Raw genomic sequence first — 19,487 nt, 5'->3', positions numbered from 1 at the left:
CGAGTTCTGGGAGATGGGGTCAGGATCTGACCCCTTGAAGGCGTTGTTCAGCAGCCCAATGGGCTATTCGCATCAGGCTTTTGTTCAAGCAGCCATTTTGTACGGCGGAATCGACGAAAAGGTGTTTGGTGATGTGTGCGAGAAGGTGGCATCGAAGACGAGGATTCGCGAAGAAATGCAGTCCTTGTTGAACCAGGCAGCTAAGCGTGGTATTGGGGCGATCGTCGTCACTTGCGGACTACGCCTCGTCTGGGAAAAGATCATCGAAGCGGTGGGTCTGTCCAACCTGGTCAAGGTGATTGGAAGTGGTCGCATCCAAGACGAGCGCAAAGTCATCGTGACGCCTCTAGTCAAGCGCAAAATCATCGCTCGACTCCAAAATTTCCATCGGTTGGCTGTTTGCGCATTCGGCGATAGCGTTCTCGATGTCCCGATGATGAGCGAAGCTGCAACGGCCATAGTTGTCGTTGGTGACGAGAAGACGCGAAGTAAATCAATGGAGTCCAGGCTGCGCGACGCAATAGTCAACTTTGACCTGCAAGCACATCAGTGTTTGCTCCCGGGCACCGTTCGTCCTCGTTTGGACACCAACTTGTTGCCCGTTGTCGATATAACCAGACCCGACTTCCTCGACGCGGTCCTCCGAGAGCTGAGTTTCCGCCGCGTATTGCATGCAACCGAAGAGCAATGGGCAAAGCTGCTCATGACCCCCATGCGCGATGCCGATGTTGCTGGTCCAGCGCTGCAAAAGGCGCATCGAGCCGTTGGACAGAATCTAGCGACGATTTTATTGCCCAAGTTACTTGGTTTGGAGGAGACGTCCATCCGACACGTGCAAGGGAAACCGACCACGGGCCATCGTATCTTCAAAGCCGACAAAATCGTCATCGTCGCGCTCATGCGTGGTGGGGAACCAATGGCGGCTGGAGTTTTCAACGCCCTCCCTCTGGCGATGTTGTGAGTTTGAATTCGCTTTGATTGCAAGTCTGCTCACCATTCTAAGTGTCCACGCGAAGAACCCTGAGGACATCAAGCGCGAACACTTGGACGGACGAGAGACCGTGCTGCTCGTTGACTCGGTCGTCAACACCGGAAAGTCAATCGACGAGTTCATGCGGCATATTCGCGCTGTGAGCCCCCTTGTCCGGGTTGTCGTCATTGCGGGTGTAGTCCAAGTAGAATCACTTTCTACTGGTGTTATGGGGGATATTCTGGCAAGCGATGGGAAGGTTGGTGTTGTGGCGTTGCGGATTTCGCAGAACAAGTACACTGGGAAGGGTACAACGGACACAGGCCATAGGCTTTTTAATACCACGCATATGGACTGAGTAGTAAGTAGTCGAACATGAGAGTTGTTTTGAGATGTTGCGTTGATGGCATCACTCAGCTGATCTTAACCATGTTGACCGCTCAGCGACTTGCGTCTGTCCTTCTCTCTAAGATTGAGATCGAAAGGAAATTCATCCCGACACGAGCTTTCCTGGATGCCCTCAAGCGACAAACTAAACCGGCGACTATACAGTTTATTCGCGACGTCTACTACGACGGCAACGATTCACGCCTTACTCTGGGCGGGCTTTGGGTTCGTAGACGCACTGTCCTTGATGCTGGCGCCTCCTCCCCTCGCTCGTCATGGGAGGCCAAAGTGCGTGTGGGTGGGGACCGAGTAGCGTCTCAATTTCTTGAAGTTGAAGGGCCCCAAGCCGTTGAACGCGAAATCCAGCGTGTGCTCGGCGAAAGAAATGTCACCATAGACGCCATTCACGAGCATCTCGAGGTCATGTGTGACTTGACAACGCGGCGGCTATCGAGCCCTCTACCTCTGGATCTCTTTCCAGCGCCGACAACCCTCCCGCTAGAGCAACTCACTGTCGCCATTGACCAAGCCGTGGAGACCAAATCTGGCGACTTTTCTGCGGCTTGCGGTGTCCTCGAAAGACCGCCACAGGGCTTCCGAGAAAGGGAGTTCTTCCATGAGATTGGGGAGCTCGAGCTTATGGAACAGGTCCGCACCAACGCAACCGAAGACGACCATGAAGCGAGGAGAAAGGTGGTCGCGGAGGAGCGTGCTGCCCAACTTGACGCGTTCATAAACGGGTACCCAGCCCTCTTCCCTAAAACTCCAACGCCCCAAGGAAAGCTCAATGCCTACTTTGCGTGGTTGGAGCGCCATCGATGATCCATTTAGCACATAATATGTTACAATCAAGTCGTTGACTATTCACTTGTATTTTCAGAACTGGAACGTAGACGTCTCCTTGCTGGCCTTTTCGCCACTTGCACCTTCGCTCGAGGTCTAGGTTGCTCCACAAGTTCAACCTTGGGATACTGATCGTCTGGATTGATGACATGATAGCTTCGACTGGGGTAAAGCTTGGGCCAATTGGCATAGAGCTTTTCTCTTTGGGCTATCATCGCGAGTGAATTTTCAACTCCAGGATGTCGTTTATGATAACGGGTATGCCATTCAACTGCGGACTGCAACGACGGCTCTGATGATAGCAAAGTAAGAATGCAGATTGACGAGGAACGACGGGCGGGTATACCATGGTTTACGTCGTTGGACGGCTTCGTGAAGCCTAAAAGAACGAGAATGTAGCCTATCTCGAGGCAGCCAGTATCGCGTGCGCGGATGCGCGACCCTAAAGGCAGGACAGGAACTTTCCGAGCACATTTGTGGTTCGGTGTGGCTTCAGAAAAATCGATGATGTAACACCGCAGGTCGGGACTACGGAGCGCGTTTCCCCTAAGTGTTGGATCGTCGGTGTCGATCATCGCCTTGTCAAAAAGGTGGCAATCTAGAGCCTGGCCAGAATGTATGACGCCGTAGTCGTGTAGTGCTTCAAATGTGCGGCCTACGAGTATTCTGCAAGAATAAATTGGTCCACAGCCTTCATGTAATGGGGAGAAAAAAGACTTGCCTCAGTGCTTCGGTATCAAGTTTTCGGAAGGTGATGTTTGCGAAGGGGATCCCACACCACTGAGCAAGGCTGAAGAAAACCGTCCCAGCAAAATCTCCCGTTTCCATATACCAAAGGCCATAGTGATGCGGTACAATTCGGCCGGCCGCACCAAGCAGATGGTTCGAATGAAAACGCGCGTCACGAAGGATTTTCTTGTACATCTGAAAGGTTTGGAGCGAATCGTCCTGGAGAAGTAAATAAGCAGTAGCATCGAAGAGATGGAAGTGACGAGCAGCAAACCTGGGTGGCATGTTGTGCATGGGGCATCAGTCGCACGTAGAAACGACTGCCATCCGGACCACACGCTTTGGCATAGAGCGGTTCCACTTCATCCTCCTCAAGACCCCATTCTTTGAAGCTCCCCAGATTAGAGCGGAAGCGACGGCCGTCTCCGAAACGGTTCTTGAAGAATCCATCTTTGCAAGAAAGGGAGATACTGTCGACGGCAACAGGGAGGCGCTCGAACGGTACATCATTTTCGGGAAGCCTGAGCCGATAAGCCGTAAAAGAGCGTCGCTCTTGTTCGTCAAGTTGAAAGTGGAAATGGATTGAAGACATTGGAGCAGGGTGAGGGTGGGGTCGTGGGTCGACGCCGTCGTTGCGGCATAAATCCAACTTTGTGACGGGATGTGACGGGTCACAGGACCGCGCTTTGGACAAACCACCAAACATGACTCGCTCTTTGGACTCGCTTGGGGCGATGTCTACGTTCAGATAAGAATGAGACGCTTGTCGCCGTACAGCAACTTTTTCCCGGATGGAACCATACCCTCTGTTTTCTGGTGCCGACGGCCATTCACTCTTCGCCGATGCTCGCAACAGTGGTCTTGCAATTTCTTTTGCAGGCACTCGAGAATCAACACCTCACTGACAAGGTCATGTGCACGACTCGGACATGGAAGACCTTCTCGAGCATAATCGGTCATCCCCACAGAGGCATCTTTCCAATACGATGTCGAACCCCTCCACGGACTCCTTACCACAACTCACATCGAAAAACTCACCCGCTACTATTCGCAACGTTTGTTCAGTTGACTCGCGGCAGCAACAAAATCAATAGGAACTACGACAACCGACCTCAAGATACTCGCAAGTGGAGAAGAATAGGTGCACCCCAACCGACTAAGCGTTCGGCCTTGAGAACGGCGAGGGCGAGGGAAAGGCAGGTCCAAGCTGCTGGATAGCCGATGGTCAGACGCACTTGCAAGGATCTAACTTATTGGCGTATTCAAGTTTGCACCTACTGGAGATAACACTCTGACATTTCAAGTTGTATCGTTTAGCTCGCAAGTTCTCAGTATTCCACCAGCGTCGTTCATTCCTCTGTGTCTTGACTCTTCGATCCGGGCATAGGCAATCGACATTCAAAGAAGACATCAGGTTGAGAGCCTTGTGCAACTCCAGACTAATAAGTATGTACTGGACGGGAAGCAAGAGAAGACATGTTTGACCCGTGGACGAATCCCGTCCAACCACGCAATCGAACACTTCTGGATGCGACAGGCATGAGATCAGGCTTCCTGACACTGAAGCAGCTTCTACGAATAAGCAAGAATCCAGTCCGCCTGGTTAAGGGAATGTACACCATTGATTCCAGAAATTGGTCCGAATTTTTGTCTCTTGTAGCGTGTGGCAAGTGAGTAATCCATAAACTGCGCGCAAGGATGGTAGGTAGCAAGCGTGAAGGGGTCGTAAGTGAAGAATGACTGGACAGCGCAAATTAAGAATAGGGCACTAATTTTGAAGTTAGGGCGGGACAATTATATGCAAAGAAGCCGAAGAGACTGTAATGGGTATGAGGTAGGAATAGGAATACAACGTGGGATCGTCAAGATGCAGGATGGAGGAGGAATGGAATGCGAAGGAGCGAAACTAGTCATGCGGGTGTCTGGGCCTCCAAGTTGAGCTTGGGTGGGAAATACGTCTCGGCGTCACGAAGTAGGGAGTGGTAGATGGTGGAGCCGGAGTCGGTGGAGAGAGAGAGCAGTCCCGGCCACGAATTCTAGACAGCAGAATCCCTACCGGGTAAAAGCTATTTTGGGCGAATGACGAAGGCCGTGCGAGATGTGAAGTAAAAACATCAGCACACGACACAACAACATCCGCCGCCATCTTGCTCGGTTTCCTCAGGACTTGCTGAACTATCTGCACCTTCACCGGTAGTCGCTGGTCGACGCCTTGATGATTTCTTCTTCTTGGGCACATCATCAGCGGTAGGGGCATGCATTCTGATTGCTAGATGCACAATCGTGGGAGGAGGAGGCGGGGTTTCGTCTGTTAAGGATGGCGTATGGGACGGCAAGTTAAGTTCTGCGAGTTGTGTGCATAGCTCGATGAAGTAGCCAACAACGACATACTAGAGAGCGTATCTTCATCTTGCAGAATCTTCCCTAGGTAAAGAATACGCAGGAATGACGGTGCAGGAGGTCTTTCATCTTGCCATTCTGGTTTCCACAAAGAAGGTAGGTAGATAAACCCAGCTAATGTGAGACATACCGCTGGGCCAAGCATTCCATACGAGCTCTTTGACGCGCCCCACAGTCGTCTCGGGGTCAAATGACATATTCCGTCGTCTACCAGAGACAAGGAGAAAGGTGAGCGTAGTTTGGGGGATTTGGGGGACCACATTAGACTCTGGCTCGTGCTCTACCTCGCCAGGAGTGGTCGTTGGGAGTTGAGCTGCTGAAGGATCGTCGTCCATAATGAAGCTCGGGTGTCACGCTTCGACGTCACACGCAGGAACTTCCATGAACGCGGCATTTTTCTTCAACATTGGACACCCCACTACAGTGCAAACTTCATTGGTTGCGCTGGCTTCTTTCGCACGCTTCGACCCTTCCGGCCGATATGTCGCCACAGGCCGTATCGACGGGAGTGCTGCGATATGGGACCTCGAAACGCGCTCAGCCATCCGAATACTTGACGGGCACGTTAAAGCAGTCTCTAGCCTTGAGTAAGCAATGCTTACCTAATTCGACGCGTCCTGAGCCCCACAGTTGGTCAAGACACTCGCGATTCGTGCTCACCACATCAAAAGACTGGAATGTGATCATTTGGGATTTAGCCAATCGCTGTATTCCCGCTCAACGCCATTCCACGCTCCGGTTCGACGCGCCAGTCGTGTCTGCGTCGTTTCATCCACGAAACAGGTATGCATTGACGGAGAGTATGCTCATCAATGACAGTGTCTAGCCAAATCATCCTTGCCCTCCTTACAACGGGGGAGGCTTTCATCGTTGACCAACGCAAAGCTCATCGCTCCCGAGTCGAACTCTGCGAAATGCTGGATGAGAGTGATGAAGAGGCCGGCGGATCTTCTGCCCGGGTTCGGTATGCCCCAGAACCAATCCATTTCCCCACTAACGGCACACAAGTTCAGCCATAACTATCGCTCGCTTCGATCCTTCGGGGAAACATGTCTATATGGGAACGACCAATGGCCAGATACTAGTATTCAACACGCGTACCAAGACGGTGAGCAGCATCATGCTGTTGTCCCCCTTCCGCTCTAATCCTCTCAGATGGTTGCGCGGTACAAAATCACCGGAGCAGGTGCCCTCAAAGGCCTAGAGTTCACCCAGAACGGACGCTATCTGGTCTCCAACTCCGCAGACCGCACTTTGCGGCAATTCACCGTGCCGGTCCACCCAATACCCGCTCCGGACAGCCAGTTTATCGACCAGGAGCTCGAGCCGATGCATCGGTTCAACGACCCGATCAACAAGACCGCCTGGCACGCAATGTCCTATAGTCCAGATGGCGAATGGCTTGCTGGAGGTAAACCAACTGAATCATTTTGCTGTTTTTTTGACGATTCCAATGGGTGCGGCTGATACTGCGAATCACAAAATATATATCTGGGACCTCTCCAATGACGGGCAGTTTGCTAGCGCGCTGGATGGTGGGCGAGAGCCGCTGATGCATCTCCATGTGAGTGATTTGTCTGTTATCAGTGTCCACCTTCTAACCTGTCCAGTGGCATCCTTCCAAGTCGGCAATCGCTTCAACCACGAACCACGGCAACATACTGATCTGGCATCGACCTCACCCCGAACGCTGGGGTGCCTTTGCGGGCGGGTTTGAAGAGCTGGACGAGAACGTCGAGTACCAAGAGCGCGAGGACGAGTTTGATATCGTAACAAAGCCTGCCAATTCATGTGTTTATTGCTCATTTATTGCAACAGGAGGACGAAGCAGACATGATCAGGAGGAAGATGAAGGAGGAAGAGCAAGAGGTCGATGTCGACACCGTGGTTGTGACAAAACCACGACATGGGCAACTTCATGGTGTGGTCACGGAGGATGAGGATTTGGTGTGGGCCGAGGAAGACCCTGATGAAGATGTCGAAGAGTGGATAATGCAGCCGGTGATGGAAGAAGATTGGGATTCATAGAGGAATTGGGAAATTCATCTGGCTGCTTTCTGTGGTACGACTCGGAGTGGCTAGCCACCACGTGGATTGAAAAAGCGACGAGCACTCAGTCCACGTAGTCCGGCCATAATCCAGCGTCTTGATATGAGAGTCGAATCAGCTAAACGTTGCCAGTGGAGATATACTTCAAGATCTACGCCTCTGCGATGTGAAGGATTGTGGTGTCGAATGAGTAGAAGTAATATTGGCACGGATGTGAATCATGTGATTGGTTTGGTTCAACAAAGGTAGTGTCAGGAAAGGCGAGTTGAAGGCAAGAGTAGTAAGCATTTAAAAAACAATATGTCGCGTCTATAAATGTCACCGAGGATTCAGGAAGCTTGAAGAAGGTGTCACTAAATACAGATTTTGATTCTCTTCCGAGCGGTCAGTCTCTTTGTAAGTAACAAGATTATGTTTTCGTTTTTACTGACTGCATAGGGGGTAGGACGGCCGGATCCGGCGCTCCGGCTACGGCAATCAAACCGATGGCCGGTACGGCGCGTACCACGGTATGGCGCCCAAACGGCGCCGAGCCCTGTGCTTATTGATGAGCTGACCCTTGAGCATGCGCATCGATGGCTGTTTGTTGTCACAAATCTCAATTACTCAAACCCGACTTTGACCTCACTCTCTCGCCAGCCTGGCCCAGCCAGTGACGTTACTTATCAGCACTAACTCCAAGTGCAGGTGTTCGCAGTTTCCCCCAATTGCGGGCTTTTGAATTGGCGCAGCAAACTATGATCAACACTGGGCCATTGTCACTGGCAGATATAAAAACCTCAGTCTCCACATCTTCAACTGTGGGGATTGTTGTTGAGTATCTCCCTCCGTGTTATGGCTGCATGGGTCGTCTTTTTGCTATGCGCCGCTTCCCTCTCGCTCGCATTGACGCAAACTTTCTTTCAAGTCCCTCTACAACCTGAGCAAATGCATCGGAACGACTCCGATTACCACCAGTTCAAGTGGCCCATCCGCAAAGTCGCTGTCATTGGCGCTGGTGTAAGGTTCGAGTCGTAATTTCGTGCCCTGAATTTCACTTTCAACTGCCTTACAGCGGGCTTATTGCATACCGCGAACTGGTCGATGCAGGCTTGGAGGTCAGAATCTTCGAAAGGGACGAAGTGCCAGGCGGTGTATGGCATTATTCGGATGAGACCCAGGGTCAACCGCCAATCCCGAATGTGGACCCTCAGGTGGCCGACTTTGTGCCCTCGCTGCCACCTCCAAACGCACCACTGCCGCATGTGGTCTATCACAGTGACCGCGATGACAAAACAGGGATGACTAGCGCCGAACGCTGGAGGGAGCATCGCGCCCCACATGGAGTCTGGGCGTCACTGACTTCCAATGTACCTGCTGTGAGCCATACTTGACTTTGGTTTTCCGACACTGAGTGATCCTCCAGCCTCTGATGAAGGTAAATTTCTGATGACCCGGTATAAAGTCAATGTCATACGCCTTTACAGTTCAACAGGCATGACTGGCCCCCGGGGAGTCCTTGGAGTTAGACTGTTCTTCATCACACTCGTTCTTATCACTAAGCTGTCAACAGATATTCCTCACCTTAGCCTCCAGCGTTACCTCCGCTCTGTCTATTCATTCTATGGGATCAATGCCAACGATCGCAGTCCCCACATCTCGTACAATACTCGCGTCGAACTAGTCGAAAAGCGACACGATTCATTCGGGAATGAACATGGATGGAAGTTAACCGTCAAGAAATTGGAGCGGTTGGGTCCTTCATCGTGCAAAGAAACATGGTGGACCGAGGTTGGCTCTTCTACTATTCGTGTCTTGTACTAACTGGCGTAGGATTTCGATGCCGTGGTGGTTGCAACGGGCACTTTCAACGGACCAAATATACCGAACATTCCGGGACTCATTGAATGGCACCGCAGATACCCGGAGTCCATTCTCCACTCCCGCGAATATAGGCGGCCTGAAATGTTTGCCAACCACTCTGTTCTGATTGTTGGAGCCGGGGTACATCATTATAGCCTGTCTTCCATTCTATTCTCGCTCATTTGGTGTTTTAGTTGTTGAAAGAATAGAAACAAATTCAATGTAGTCTATGGAATACAAGACAGTATTTATAGTGTTTCTGAATCTTCTAGTAGATTCTGGGGAAATGAGTCAAGGGAAACTGGTAGAATATTCCCGACGCGTCGCGCGTCGGTGATGGCGGCATCGGCGCTGACGTCATCGCCTCGGCGATGGCTCGCGTTCGCCATCCTCCACTTCAACACTCCCCCTCGAACCGAGTCGAGCCGAGCGCTTCGGACCGTTCGAGAGCGATGAGACTTGATCCGGGTTTGGTGTAGCGGCGTGTTCGCGGGCCAATCACAATGTTGTCCGTTGTGATATCCAAGTTAATTGCTTTTGGCGCAATGCGGGGCGGAGAGGCGCGTGTTGGACTGGGGTGGCGCGAGGACATGGGCGTGAGTGTGCTCGGTGCGGCGGAGACGGGCGGTCTTGGCGCGATAAGCGGTGGGGTAAGCGGGGTCGGCGATCCGGGCTTAATCTCCGGATGCGGTTCATCGGTCCGTTGCTCCCCCTTGCTCTGCAGTCTCGGCGCAGTCCAATAGCCGTCGTCGTCGTCCGCATTGGGTGGATAGACCGGGGTGACATTCCCGAAGGCAAAGACGTTGCCAACGTTGCAACAATGAGCTAGCCGTTGCCCAGTCGTCTGATTGGTGATTTTGACGTCGCCTGATGACGCGAAATCGATGTTGTAGCCGGCGCGGTGGATTCGTCCCATCGAGATGATGTTGTGGGGTGAGTCGGGCACATACAGTACACATAGTAGTGTCACTATCTTGGTTTGTGTACCCATCTTGAACTGTAGCTTTACAGTTCCCTCTCCCGGTGCCCTGAGTTCTCCAATGCCAAAGATTCGATGATTGTCGAGTGCCGTGTACGTGTGAAATAGGGATTTGTCGTTCGTGATGTGTGTGCTGGCACCGCTGTCCAGTAGCCACGAGTTCCGCGTGAGCCGTTCCCGGCCGAAAGCCATGAACACAAGGTCTTCTTCGTCTTCTCGGGCCATATGTGCCGCCTGCCGGCCATTCTGCCCGCCATTCTGGGCCTGGTATCGCATAGCACGAGCATAGTTCTCGTCCTTCTCTTGATCAGTGTACGTGATTCCTTTCTCGGCGTCGGGGCACCATTGCTTCCGGTGTCCGGGCCGCCCGCAATTCCAGCAGCTCTGGTTTCCGCGGCTCCCGCTCCCGTTCCCATTCCCTGGGCCCGACCCGTTCCCATTCCCTTGTCCGTTCCTGTTGCCCTGCCCCTCTCCGCGTCGCGCTGGCATCGCCGTGGTCATGTCCGTGTCGGCGTCCGGCTTGGCGTGAGGTCGTCCGGCCTGCTGCAATACCCTCCCGATAACATCCTCGGAGTCCGTGATCTTCGTCAAATCAATCCCATTTACCCAATGGTCCCACGAAGTCGGTAGCGAGGTCAAAACGATGATGGCAAACTCAGCCTCGTCGATGGAGCTGCCGGATGCCGCAAGCTGTGTCCGGTAAGTCGATAAATTTCTGATATGTTCTTCCACATCCTCCCCCTCGGCGCACGAGGTGTGATACAGCACGCGTCGAAGCCGAATGATGCTGATGGCGCCCTTTGGCTGGTAAATGGACTCCAGTTTCCTCCAGGCCGCAATGCCGAGGGTCATGGTGTTTATATAAGCCATTGGGCCGTCGCTGACGCGCTGCCGGAGGAGTGACAAGACCTTCCGCTGCTTCTTCACCCATATGGCCGTTGCTTTCTGTTCCGCCTCCGTCGGCTCCCCTGCCTTGACTACCTTCGGCGGCTCCATCTCATCGCCGATGAGGTACTCATCCAAGTCGTGCTCATTCGCCAAATCGAGGATCTTCACGCGCCAAGTCGCGTAGCCGGCCTGGCCTTCAAGGGCCTTGATGACGTTGCGAGAAGTCGAGGTCGTAGAGTCTGACATGATGTGTCAAGTGGGAATGTGGGAGGTGCAGCAAGGAGAGTGTTGATGTCGTGGTCTTTAGTTATGGCTAAGGTAGACGCCATACACGATCCACGGACCCCACGTGATGTGATGGCCGCAGCCGAATATAGTCATTACCTCCAAAATACATCGTTTCTACAGCTTTCAGTGTGAATTGGGCAAATCGGCTGCATGAATTGATGGCTATTGGTCCCCTACTACCATAAATGTACAAAAAATCGCGGAATAATAAGAATTGACGATGTAGATTAGATTATACTATCAACTCAACGATGTGCCTTCTCGGCCTTCTCTTTTGCTTCCAGCTCTGCCTTTTCAAGCTCTTCACGGAACTCTGAAGGCAGCATGCGATGTCCCTTATACCGCTTCACAGCCCAGGCAGCCTGGGAACCATCCAATCCCTTTCGGTATGCATCTGCAAATCGATGTGCGCGCAAAACAAACCGTCGCATGGAATCTAGAGGCACTGCATCAAGTGCAGCAAGAGTGTTACGCTCCAAGGCCTCCTCGCCAGAGGATTCCGGGAACTGACGATAGACACGTTTAGCATATCCCCATACCATTTCTATCGGGTTGAGTTCCGGATGGAATTTGGGTAGAAAAAGGATTTTGACATCAAAGGGGCCACATGCAGCTTCAAGACATGATTTGACATTCGTGAAATCGGGTTGAGTGAATAGCATGCGACGCATGCAGCATGTTGCTTGCTTATCTGGGGCAATTTTGGGACATTTGAAGTTTTTGCATTGACTGACCTTTCCTGCCAGCTCTTCCTTCTTCATCTCTGACCCCAGGTCCCCACGCAATCGACGCTCCTCTAAGATGACCGCCATACCCTTGAATTTGCCAGCATACTTGTCAGCATTGGCAGGGAAATAGAGTGATTGAGGTGTTCCGTCGGCAAACATTGCACCAGTCATTTGGATCTCTTCTTTTACTCGTTCACCATGCTTGTCGTACATCGGGGTCTGGTCGGGATTCAGCTTGTTGATTTGAACGAGAAAGTTGGCGTCTTTGGGGTCTTTGGTAGGCTTTGCTTTCTTCCGCTTCTTCTTTCGGGTCTCATTCTCGACTTCAGGCGGCTTCTTCTTTGACGGCTTTTTAGCTTGCCTCTTCGGTCTCTTCTCACCCTCGCCACCACCTTCATCGTCTGCCCCTCCAGCTCTTGACCCAGAAGTGAACTTGGGCATCCCTATGGCTGTCAGCGAGCCAGCCGTACGAGCACAGTGAGTGGTCGCGTTGTCGTAAATGAAAACATGATCGAACTCGGGCCAGCGGGCCATAACGATGGAACATGCAGTACTCGCTTGCTCTTCAATGTCTGCGGCACTGAAGTAACCATCCCGATTCTTTCCAGGACGCATAGTCCGTCGAGCTGTCTCGCCATTCACTCCTCGCAGCCACCCAAAATTGGCCGAAAAGTAGTCAGCCACCATAAATGACCCTCCCTCGCCCTTCTGATATGGCTTCGCTCCAGCGGCTGTATCCTGCCAAAGCTTTCGCCGTCTGTCATGTCCATAGAAGATGGATTCATCGTGGTACCAAATGCACGTAGGACGGACACCTGGCGGTAAACGAGGGATGTCGATAGTTCCATCAGAGTGGTAGACATAGGAACGGTCTTCAAAATCTTTGAGAGTTGGAAGGTATGTTTCTTCTCGATAAACAACAACATCCTCCCGCTCATGTCCGTCAGAGTACTGGCCTTTTTTCGCATATCCAAATCTGTACGCAATGAGCTTTGACTTGCAATGTTGTCATTTTGGAACCACGCACACAAAACCCAGTTTGCTGAGATATCGCTGTGCTGTACGGAGGCTGATAGGCGAGCCGAGGCCAAACTCCTCTCTAATATCTTGTCGGTTCACGATTGCTTGCACTTTTTCCGCCGTAATTTCTTTTCCGAGTAACTCCACACGAACTTTTACATCGAGGTCCTCGTTGTTCAACACTGGTGCATTAGATTTGCCATATGGATTGATTGGGAGCACTCGGCGATCCTCGATGAAAGCACGCGCAAGCTCAGCAAACACTCTTGCACAGTTCTTTCCCCTTCCCACAGCAATCGCCGCCTGGAGAGCCGACTCCGACCAGTTTTCATAAGTCATTGAACGTGGGGTTGTATACATCGAGAGAAGAGTTCGCATGCCTTCCAGTCGAGCACGGACATGAGTATCAAAAGTTGTTTTCTTGTATCCTTTGCTGTTTGGTCCTCGGATTTCACCCTTCATCAGCAACAGCAAGTCGACAAGAGCATCATGCGCAGAAGTGATATCCGGCGCTGAAAACACAACACGGCGTCGACCAGCCTCTTTCATTTTTGCAACATATTCTGCTGAGGGTGCAGGACGTGGATAACCATCGTAGGGAAATGTTCCAGCTGGAGATGCGAGAAGTTCATCAAACTCTGGATGGACATATTCGGTCTGTTCTGTTTCTTCATCGTCATGAGGCTCCCACTCATTGTCCATTAGGCTGTCCACATCGAAGATTGGCTCGTCGCTATACAGAAACGATTCGGGAGCGCGAGTAAGCAGCTCGCGTGTGAAGCCCGCACATTTGAATTTTCCCATGTTAGAGATGAAAGGATCATCCGAGTGCGTTTCGTTGGCCTGCCAGTGTATTCTTTGAGAAGTTGACATTGGCAGGTAGAGCCACTCACCTCGGCCAGATTCTCGTCATTCTCGACGCGTTCGACGCGTTCGACGCGTTCGACGCGTGTCTTCTTCGAGTGACGTGACCTTGTCTGCAGGGTAAGAACAGACTGAGGCCGTTTCTTTTTGGAGTACTGGGAAGTGCATTTGCTTTCGGAAGATTTGCTGTTCTGGCTTGTATGTGGGCCTTTTGTCGAGGCATTGGTGAAAAAGCGACTCTATAGCCATGCCAGACAAACTTTGCTGCGCGGCCAGGATTCAGGTCAAAAAGAATGCAATTTCTGAACTACATCACAATTCTTATTATTCCGGATTTTTTGTACATTTATGGTAGTAGGGGACCAATAGCCATCAATTCATGCAGCCGATTTGCCCAATTCACACTGAAAGCTGTAGAAACGATGTATTTTGGAGGTAATGACTATATTCGGCTGCGGCCATCACATCACGTGGGGTCCGTGGATCGTGTATGGCGTCTACCTTAGCGGGGCCCATAACCTGTTGAAAGAATAGAAACAAATTCAATGTAGTCTATGGAATACAAGACAGTATTTATAGTGTTTCTGAATCTTCTAGTAGATTCTGGGGAAATGAGTCAAGGGAAACTGGTAGAATATTCCCGACGCGTCGCGCGTCGGTGATGGCGGCATCGGCGCTGACGTCATCGCCTCGGCGATGGCTCGCGTTCGCCATCCTCCACTTCAACATTAGTCCAGTGCCACAGGCATTGCTGCAGATCTCAACCCGCTTGTGAAGCGTAATGTGCTTTCCTGGAGGCAAAGTGAACGTACGCCGACTTGAATGTTTCCGAAGGAATATTTAACACTTCTTCAGGATCAAATACGCCTGTTGTCTTGTTGAATCTACTGCCTCAAGGCGTTGAAGTTGTGGTCGGCATCCAGCAATTCCATCCAGAGAATCACACGATTGAACTGTTGGATGGGACGGTATGCAGCATGACTCGAATTTTCTGCCCAGCTTGAATTAATTCCCCGTAGTTTCTTTCTGACATCGACGAAATTATCTTCTCCACTGGATACCAATACACATTCCCCTTTCTACCTCAATATCACAACTCCTCCATCAAAGGCAACGAAGAAGGGCCGCAAGACCAACCACAGCCGATAGTAACTGACGGCACCCACTTCCGTTCGCTCTGGCGGGACCTATTCTACATCGATGATCCCACACTGGCGTTCATCAACCAGGCATGCTATTCAAGGCAATCATCATTCCTCGCTGACAGAGAGCGAACCAGGACCCCAACGTTGTGACTTTTACCTGGGGCGAAAATTTCGCGATTGCTTTAGCCAAGGTATGGACAGGCACTGCGCGGCTTCCAAGTCGCCAGACGATGTGGAAAGAATATCGGGACTGGGTTGCATCGCAGGGCGGCTATGGCAGGTGGTTGTGGCTCATAGAATGGCAGAAACAAGAAGGTGTGTGTGTGACGAAAGTTGGTCTTGGCTCTCAAACGTGATCCCATAGAAATCATGTCGTTCTTATCGAGCTGGCTGAACAGCGCGGCCTACCAATTCGGCGGCAAACAGGCAAGCCGTCCACTACATCTTTCGAATAATATGCTGATTGACCGCAGGCCACTCCTTCGGATCCGAAGTGAGTTGAAGGCTTGAAGCTCAGCCACCATTCTTTTTCTTTCTTTCGGAAACTGATCACGTTCTTGTGTAGCGAGCGGGAGCTTCTGAAGGTCTGGAGTCGCGCATTCTTTGCAAATAGCAATCCAGTCAAGTTACCGCCAACCGAGCGCAAACAACAGTTCGGTGGGCACCAGCAACAAGTAGATAGTTTAGAATACGCTCGCAGTCTATTGGCGTACTTTACCAGTGGATACTAGGAGGAGAGGAGATGGTACATACTTATATCGCCTTCAAGTTTGCTAACCATTCCCTTTTCGGATTCTGCTGCACAAGAAATGTCAGCAAATGGAAGTCGTGATATCAATAGAGCTCTAGCTAAAATACAGCGCATCGAGCCAGTACTTATGACTCGAAAATCGGAAACCCAGGACCAGACGAAAGTTTTGTTGAGCGGTGAAACATCGTTAGCTTTCCTGAATTTGCTCTCCGCCTTACGATCGGAGTCATGTAGCAGCTGCCGTAGTACCTATGCAATACGCGTGGAGGAGACTGACTCATCGTGGTTGTCGCGACAAGTATTTGTAACCTACAGCTGGCTGACGACTCGCTTTAGTTACGAAGGTACAACTGTGCATTAGTACGTGATACAAGTTCGTGAATCTCTACTGTACGACTCGAGCATCACCAAGCTCCAACTCGAAGGAAGAAGCTCGGACTGCTCGAGTAGCCATTCACTACGTGGATTACTTGATGAGCAACTAGCACTCATTCCACGTAGCCTGGCCGCAATTCAGCGTATTGTGAGACGTTCTATCAGAGCGGAATCAGCAAACTTTCCTCCCGCGATGGAGATTCTCCATACCTCTACGCCTCTACATGAACTAGTGTGTCGCTAAATGAGTGGCACTGACCTGTGTTGCTCAAACGAAGGTAGCGTGCCATGGGCGGGGGCATCTATGTCCTAGAATGAATGTCGCATCAGTCGGCCGAAGACAAGGTGTAAAACAGTGGATGGCCCGACAACAGTAAGCAAGAGCGGAACAAAGTCGCTCGTGGATCTGGTGCAAGAAACGAATGTGAGGAGCGGAAAAAATTGTGGTGGAGCGGAATGTGACCAGAACCAGACACGACCAAATGACTTTTTTTGAGTCAAGACAGGACCACAAACGAGGGTCAGCAAATGTTTGGTGCAGAAGATAGTAGGAAGAAGAATAAAAAAAGGACGAAAGAGCGCGTCTCAAATGAATGTCGGCTGAATGAGTATAGTGAAGTGCAGCGTCGAGAAAGTTTGTATGCTCGCGAAAAGACTGTGGTCAAAAGGAGACTCAGTGAAAAGTTTGGTCAAGGTATGGAAGGAAGCAAAGCATCGTGTAGGAGCAGGAATTCCATACGCATAAGCAATCAACCTATCAATTGAGTATCAGCGAGCGAACAAACAACAGGGAAACAAATCGGGAGAATTTATTGTTCCTTCTTGGCTGTCCTGGATTAATATCAGTCGCTGAACCACCGTGCATCGAAAACACTATACCAGAGCCCGTGCGCATTGATCTCGTCCCAATTGCGGAATCGCCGCGTCCCCTCCGCAAAGGCGAAAATCTAGACACTCGTAAGAACCCCAGAGATCAAAAACAGTCGAACGACGTACTTTGAGGAGGAAGTGATCGACTTCGTCGGGAAGTTGCGTGCCGTCAAGGTCACTGACTAAAGCCAGCTTGTCGACTTCCGGATGCTGGAGCCAGATCAGATTGAGCAGGGTCAATAAACAAAACTCTTACAGCGCCAGAGAGGAGCCATCGAATAACAATGCCCATTGGGTAGAGGTCTGCGCCATAAGAATATGGTTTTCCAGCAGCAACATCAGGGCTCATATATTGAGGAGACCCAGCAACGACAGAGATGCCCCGATTGCGAGCGGGCCAGAAGGATCGCCCACGGCGCATATCGATCGGATGGACAAAGTTCTGGGCCAGCCCAAAGTCGACCACCATTAAGCGGTCATTGCTGATGAGGATGTTGTCGGGCTTGATGTCACGGTGAACAATGCCCTTCTCATGCATGGTTTGCACTGCTGTAGCCTGAAAAGCTATAAGACAACGAGAACCAGAGACATGAGTGACATACCAGCTGACGAGTAAACCCAATGCGCTCTTCAAAAGTATATTCCTCAAGAGGAAGGTCGTTTAAGGTCAAGTCACCGAAATCCTGAAAAGGGCTCAGTAATCCATATTCAGACCAAGAAGGGACAGACCATGACAATATAAAAGTTGCGGTTGTCTTTAAACACACCATGAACCGTCGCGAACCCAGGCAGGCCCTGCACCGTTTGCATGCAGATGACCTCCTTTCTTACCATCCGCCTTACCTCACGCGACTTTGCACGCCGCGGGATCATCTTGACCGCGAAATACTCACCAGTAAAGGGGCAGTATGCCTTGACAACGCAGCCGAAGCCTCCCTGGCCGAGAGGCCGAGGGTGGAACCAGAGCATATTGGGGTCGATGGAAGGAATTGCCCATCTCGTGGCTCGCCAGATATGCTTGTTGAGCGCTTCTGGGTGGTCGAGATACTCTTCATGTCCTCGATGCATCATGCGCCACACGAGACATTTGAAAGGGGAGCGCGACAAGGGTTGTACGCGATATAAAGCGGTGAGAATTGGTCGGTAGCAGCTCGAAAGCCACTGAATTCCACCTTCGACGACTTCATCCATTTGCCGTGGTCCTTCCATCGCGAGAAACACGTCCGCGACCATCTTGGCAATTATCTTGATAGTGTAGCTGAGTTTCTGTGGGTTATTACGGAAGTGGCAGTAGACAAGGTATAGCTGGAAGTCGCAATAATAAGTTACCGATGATTGGAGGGAAAGTAGCACGCACCCAATGTCCCAGAGGCAGGAAGAATCCATTCAATATCGCGACTTTGAACTCGTTAATGGCGTTGGTGAACACGGTCCAGTCAGCAAAGACAAGACCAGCAACTACAAGTACCATCAATGTGAAAGCACCGAAGAAACGCGCACCTTGGAGGGCGTCATGACGCGTCAAATGCGTGGATGTCTCTGCGGTAGGCTTATCTGCCCAATCCATAAACGCGCAGACAACCAACACAAGGACGACAGTCAGGACGAGAGCATAAACAGGACTGTGTGTGAACTGGAAGCAACCCAGGAGAATCACCACCATGCATAAACCACAGAGTGGCTCAGTGGCGGCGGTGAACTCGAGTGCCTCGGCCACGACGACCTTGATGTCGCCAACGACCTCTAAGATAGTAAGCCATTGCTGGCAGAAGGTTTGAACCACAATTGTGGCGAACATTTGGATGGAAACAATGAATGCTGAGAGCATGGTGGACGTAGCAGAACAACAAGTTGTTGTCACACTGTAACGAACGCGAAGTGAACATCACGTGTGGAGAGTGGAGGCTGGCTACTGTGGGCGGGGCAGCGCATCGTCGTCGGTGCTGTTGTCGGGGAGAGAGCAAAAAGCCTGTGGGAATATGCCCGTCATGGATGGCGGCAATCAATTGCAAGGCCTTGTAACTCCGGCGTCTAGATAGGCGCCTTCGAGATTGCATCTTGACCTTACCAAGATTACAAGTATATCCTCGACCTTCCTTCAATTCATCGGCCAATCATCCTACTAACATATCCTGCTAGCTCAAATGCTCAGGTCAAAAGTAAGCCAAGTGAATCACTGGAAAATGCAATTGACTTGAGTATATTGTGAAGGGGTCTAGCCCAACGCCAAAGACAATGTTAAGTACGATCAGTACGACTGGAAACACAAGTATATAGCCCGCGGTTGTTGGTATATGCCTACCAGTGGCAGCTACCAACGACCAGTATATAAGAATTGACAAATACTGAATGAATAAAA

The 19,487-nt window shown here is 51.2% G+C and overlaps 6 protein-coding genes across 6 annotated transcripts; 4 read left to right on the top strand and 2 right to left on the bottom strand.

The window, feature by feature from the left end:
- Positions 1-1,399: 1,399 nt before the first annotated feature.
- Positions 1,400-2,179, top strand: MIND_00686600 (CYTH domain-containing protein; the record flags this gene model as incomplete). The annotated part of the gene is made up of 1 exon (XM_037363574.1): positions 1,400-2,179. The coding sequence occupies one exon, from the start codon at positions 1,400-1,402 to the stop codon at positions 2,177-2,179; it is 780 nt and encodes a 259-aa protein (XP_037219218.1).
- Positions 2,180-5,043: 2,864 nt separating this feature from the next.
- Positions 5,044-5,670, bottom strand: MIND_00686500 (Ubiquitin-like domain-containing protein; the record flags this gene model as incomplete). Its single annotated transcript, XM_037363573.1, has 3 exons — positions 5,460-5,670; positions 5,321-5,407; positions 5,044-5,273 (listed from the first exon to the last, which is right to left on the bottom strand). The coding sequence occupies exons 1-3, from the start codon at positions 5,662-5,664 to the stop codon at positions 5,044-5,046; spliced, it is 522 nt and encodes a 173-aa protein (XP_037219217.1). The 5' UTR covers positions 5,665-5,670.
- A 40-nt stretch (positions 5,671-5,710) lies between these two features.
- Positions 5,711-7,357, top strand: MIND_00686400 (WD-REPEATS-REGION domain-containing protein; the record flags this gene model as incomplete). Its single annotated transcript, XM_037363572.1, has 8 exons — positions 5,711-5,916; positions 5,960-6,112; positions 6,156-6,293; positions 6,338-6,437; positions 6,485-6,786; positions 6,854-6,893; positions 6,940-7,098; positions 7,148-7,357. The coding sequence occupies 8 exons, from the start codon at positions 5,711-5,713 to the stop codon at positions 7,355-7,357; spliced, it is 1,308 nt and encodes a 435-aa protein (XP_037219216.1).
- An 855-nt stretch (positions 7,358-8,212) lies between these two features.
- On the top strand, positions 8,213-9,429 carry MIND_00686300 (Dimethylaniline monooxygenase; the record flags this gene model as incomplete). Its single annotated transcript, XM_037363571.1, has 7 exons — positions 8,213-8,382; positions 8,433-8,736; positions 8,784-8,795; positions 8,845-8,881; positions 8,931-9,148; positions 9,191-9,361; positions 9,415-9,429. 7 exons carry the CDS (start codon positions 8,213-8,215, stop codon positions 9,427-9,429), a joined length of 927 nt encoding a protein of 308 aa, XP_037219215.1.
- Positions 9,430-14,234: 4,805 nt separating this feature from the next.
- Positions 14,235-15,282, top strand: MIND_00686200 (Dimethylaniline monooxygenase; the record flags this gene model as incomplete). Its single annotated transcript, XM_037363570.1, has 4 exons — positions 14,235-14,270; positions 14,720-14,795; positions 14,843-14,955; positions 15,007-15,282. The coding sequence occupies 4 exons, from the start codon at positions 14,235-14,237 to the stop codon at positions 15,280-15,282; spliced, it is 501 nt and encodes a 166-aa protein (XP_037219214.1).
- A 1,785-nt stretch (positions 15,283-17,067) lies between these two features.
- Positions 17,068-18,956, bottom strand: MIND_00686100 (putative Calcium-dependent protein kinase; the record flags this gene model as incomplete). Its single annotated transcript, XM_037363569.1, has 8 exons — positions 17,068-17,089; positions 17,138-17,205; positions 17,255-17,338; positions 17,385-17,684; positions 17,731-17,811; positions 17,858-18,433; positions 18,486-18,586; positions 18,629-18,956. The coding sequence occupies 8 exons, from the start codon at positions 18,954-18,956 to the stop codon at positions 17,068-17,070; spliced, it is 1,560 nt and encodes a 519-aa protein (XP_037219213.1).
- Positions 18,957-19,487: the final 531 nt, after the last annotated feature.

Source organism: Mycena indigotica (genome assembly GCF_014461135.1).
Source record: "Mycena indigotica strain 171206Taipei chromosome Unknown Mind.scaff0006, whole genome shotgun sequence".
NCBI classification, from domain to species: domain Eukaryota; kingdom Fungi; phylum Basidiomycota; class Agaricomycetes; order Agaricales; family Mycenaceae; genus Mycena; species Mycena indigotica.
The sequence above is the reverse complement of the archived record's forward strand: the minus strand, read 5'-3'. Positions and strand labels throughout refer to the sequence as shown.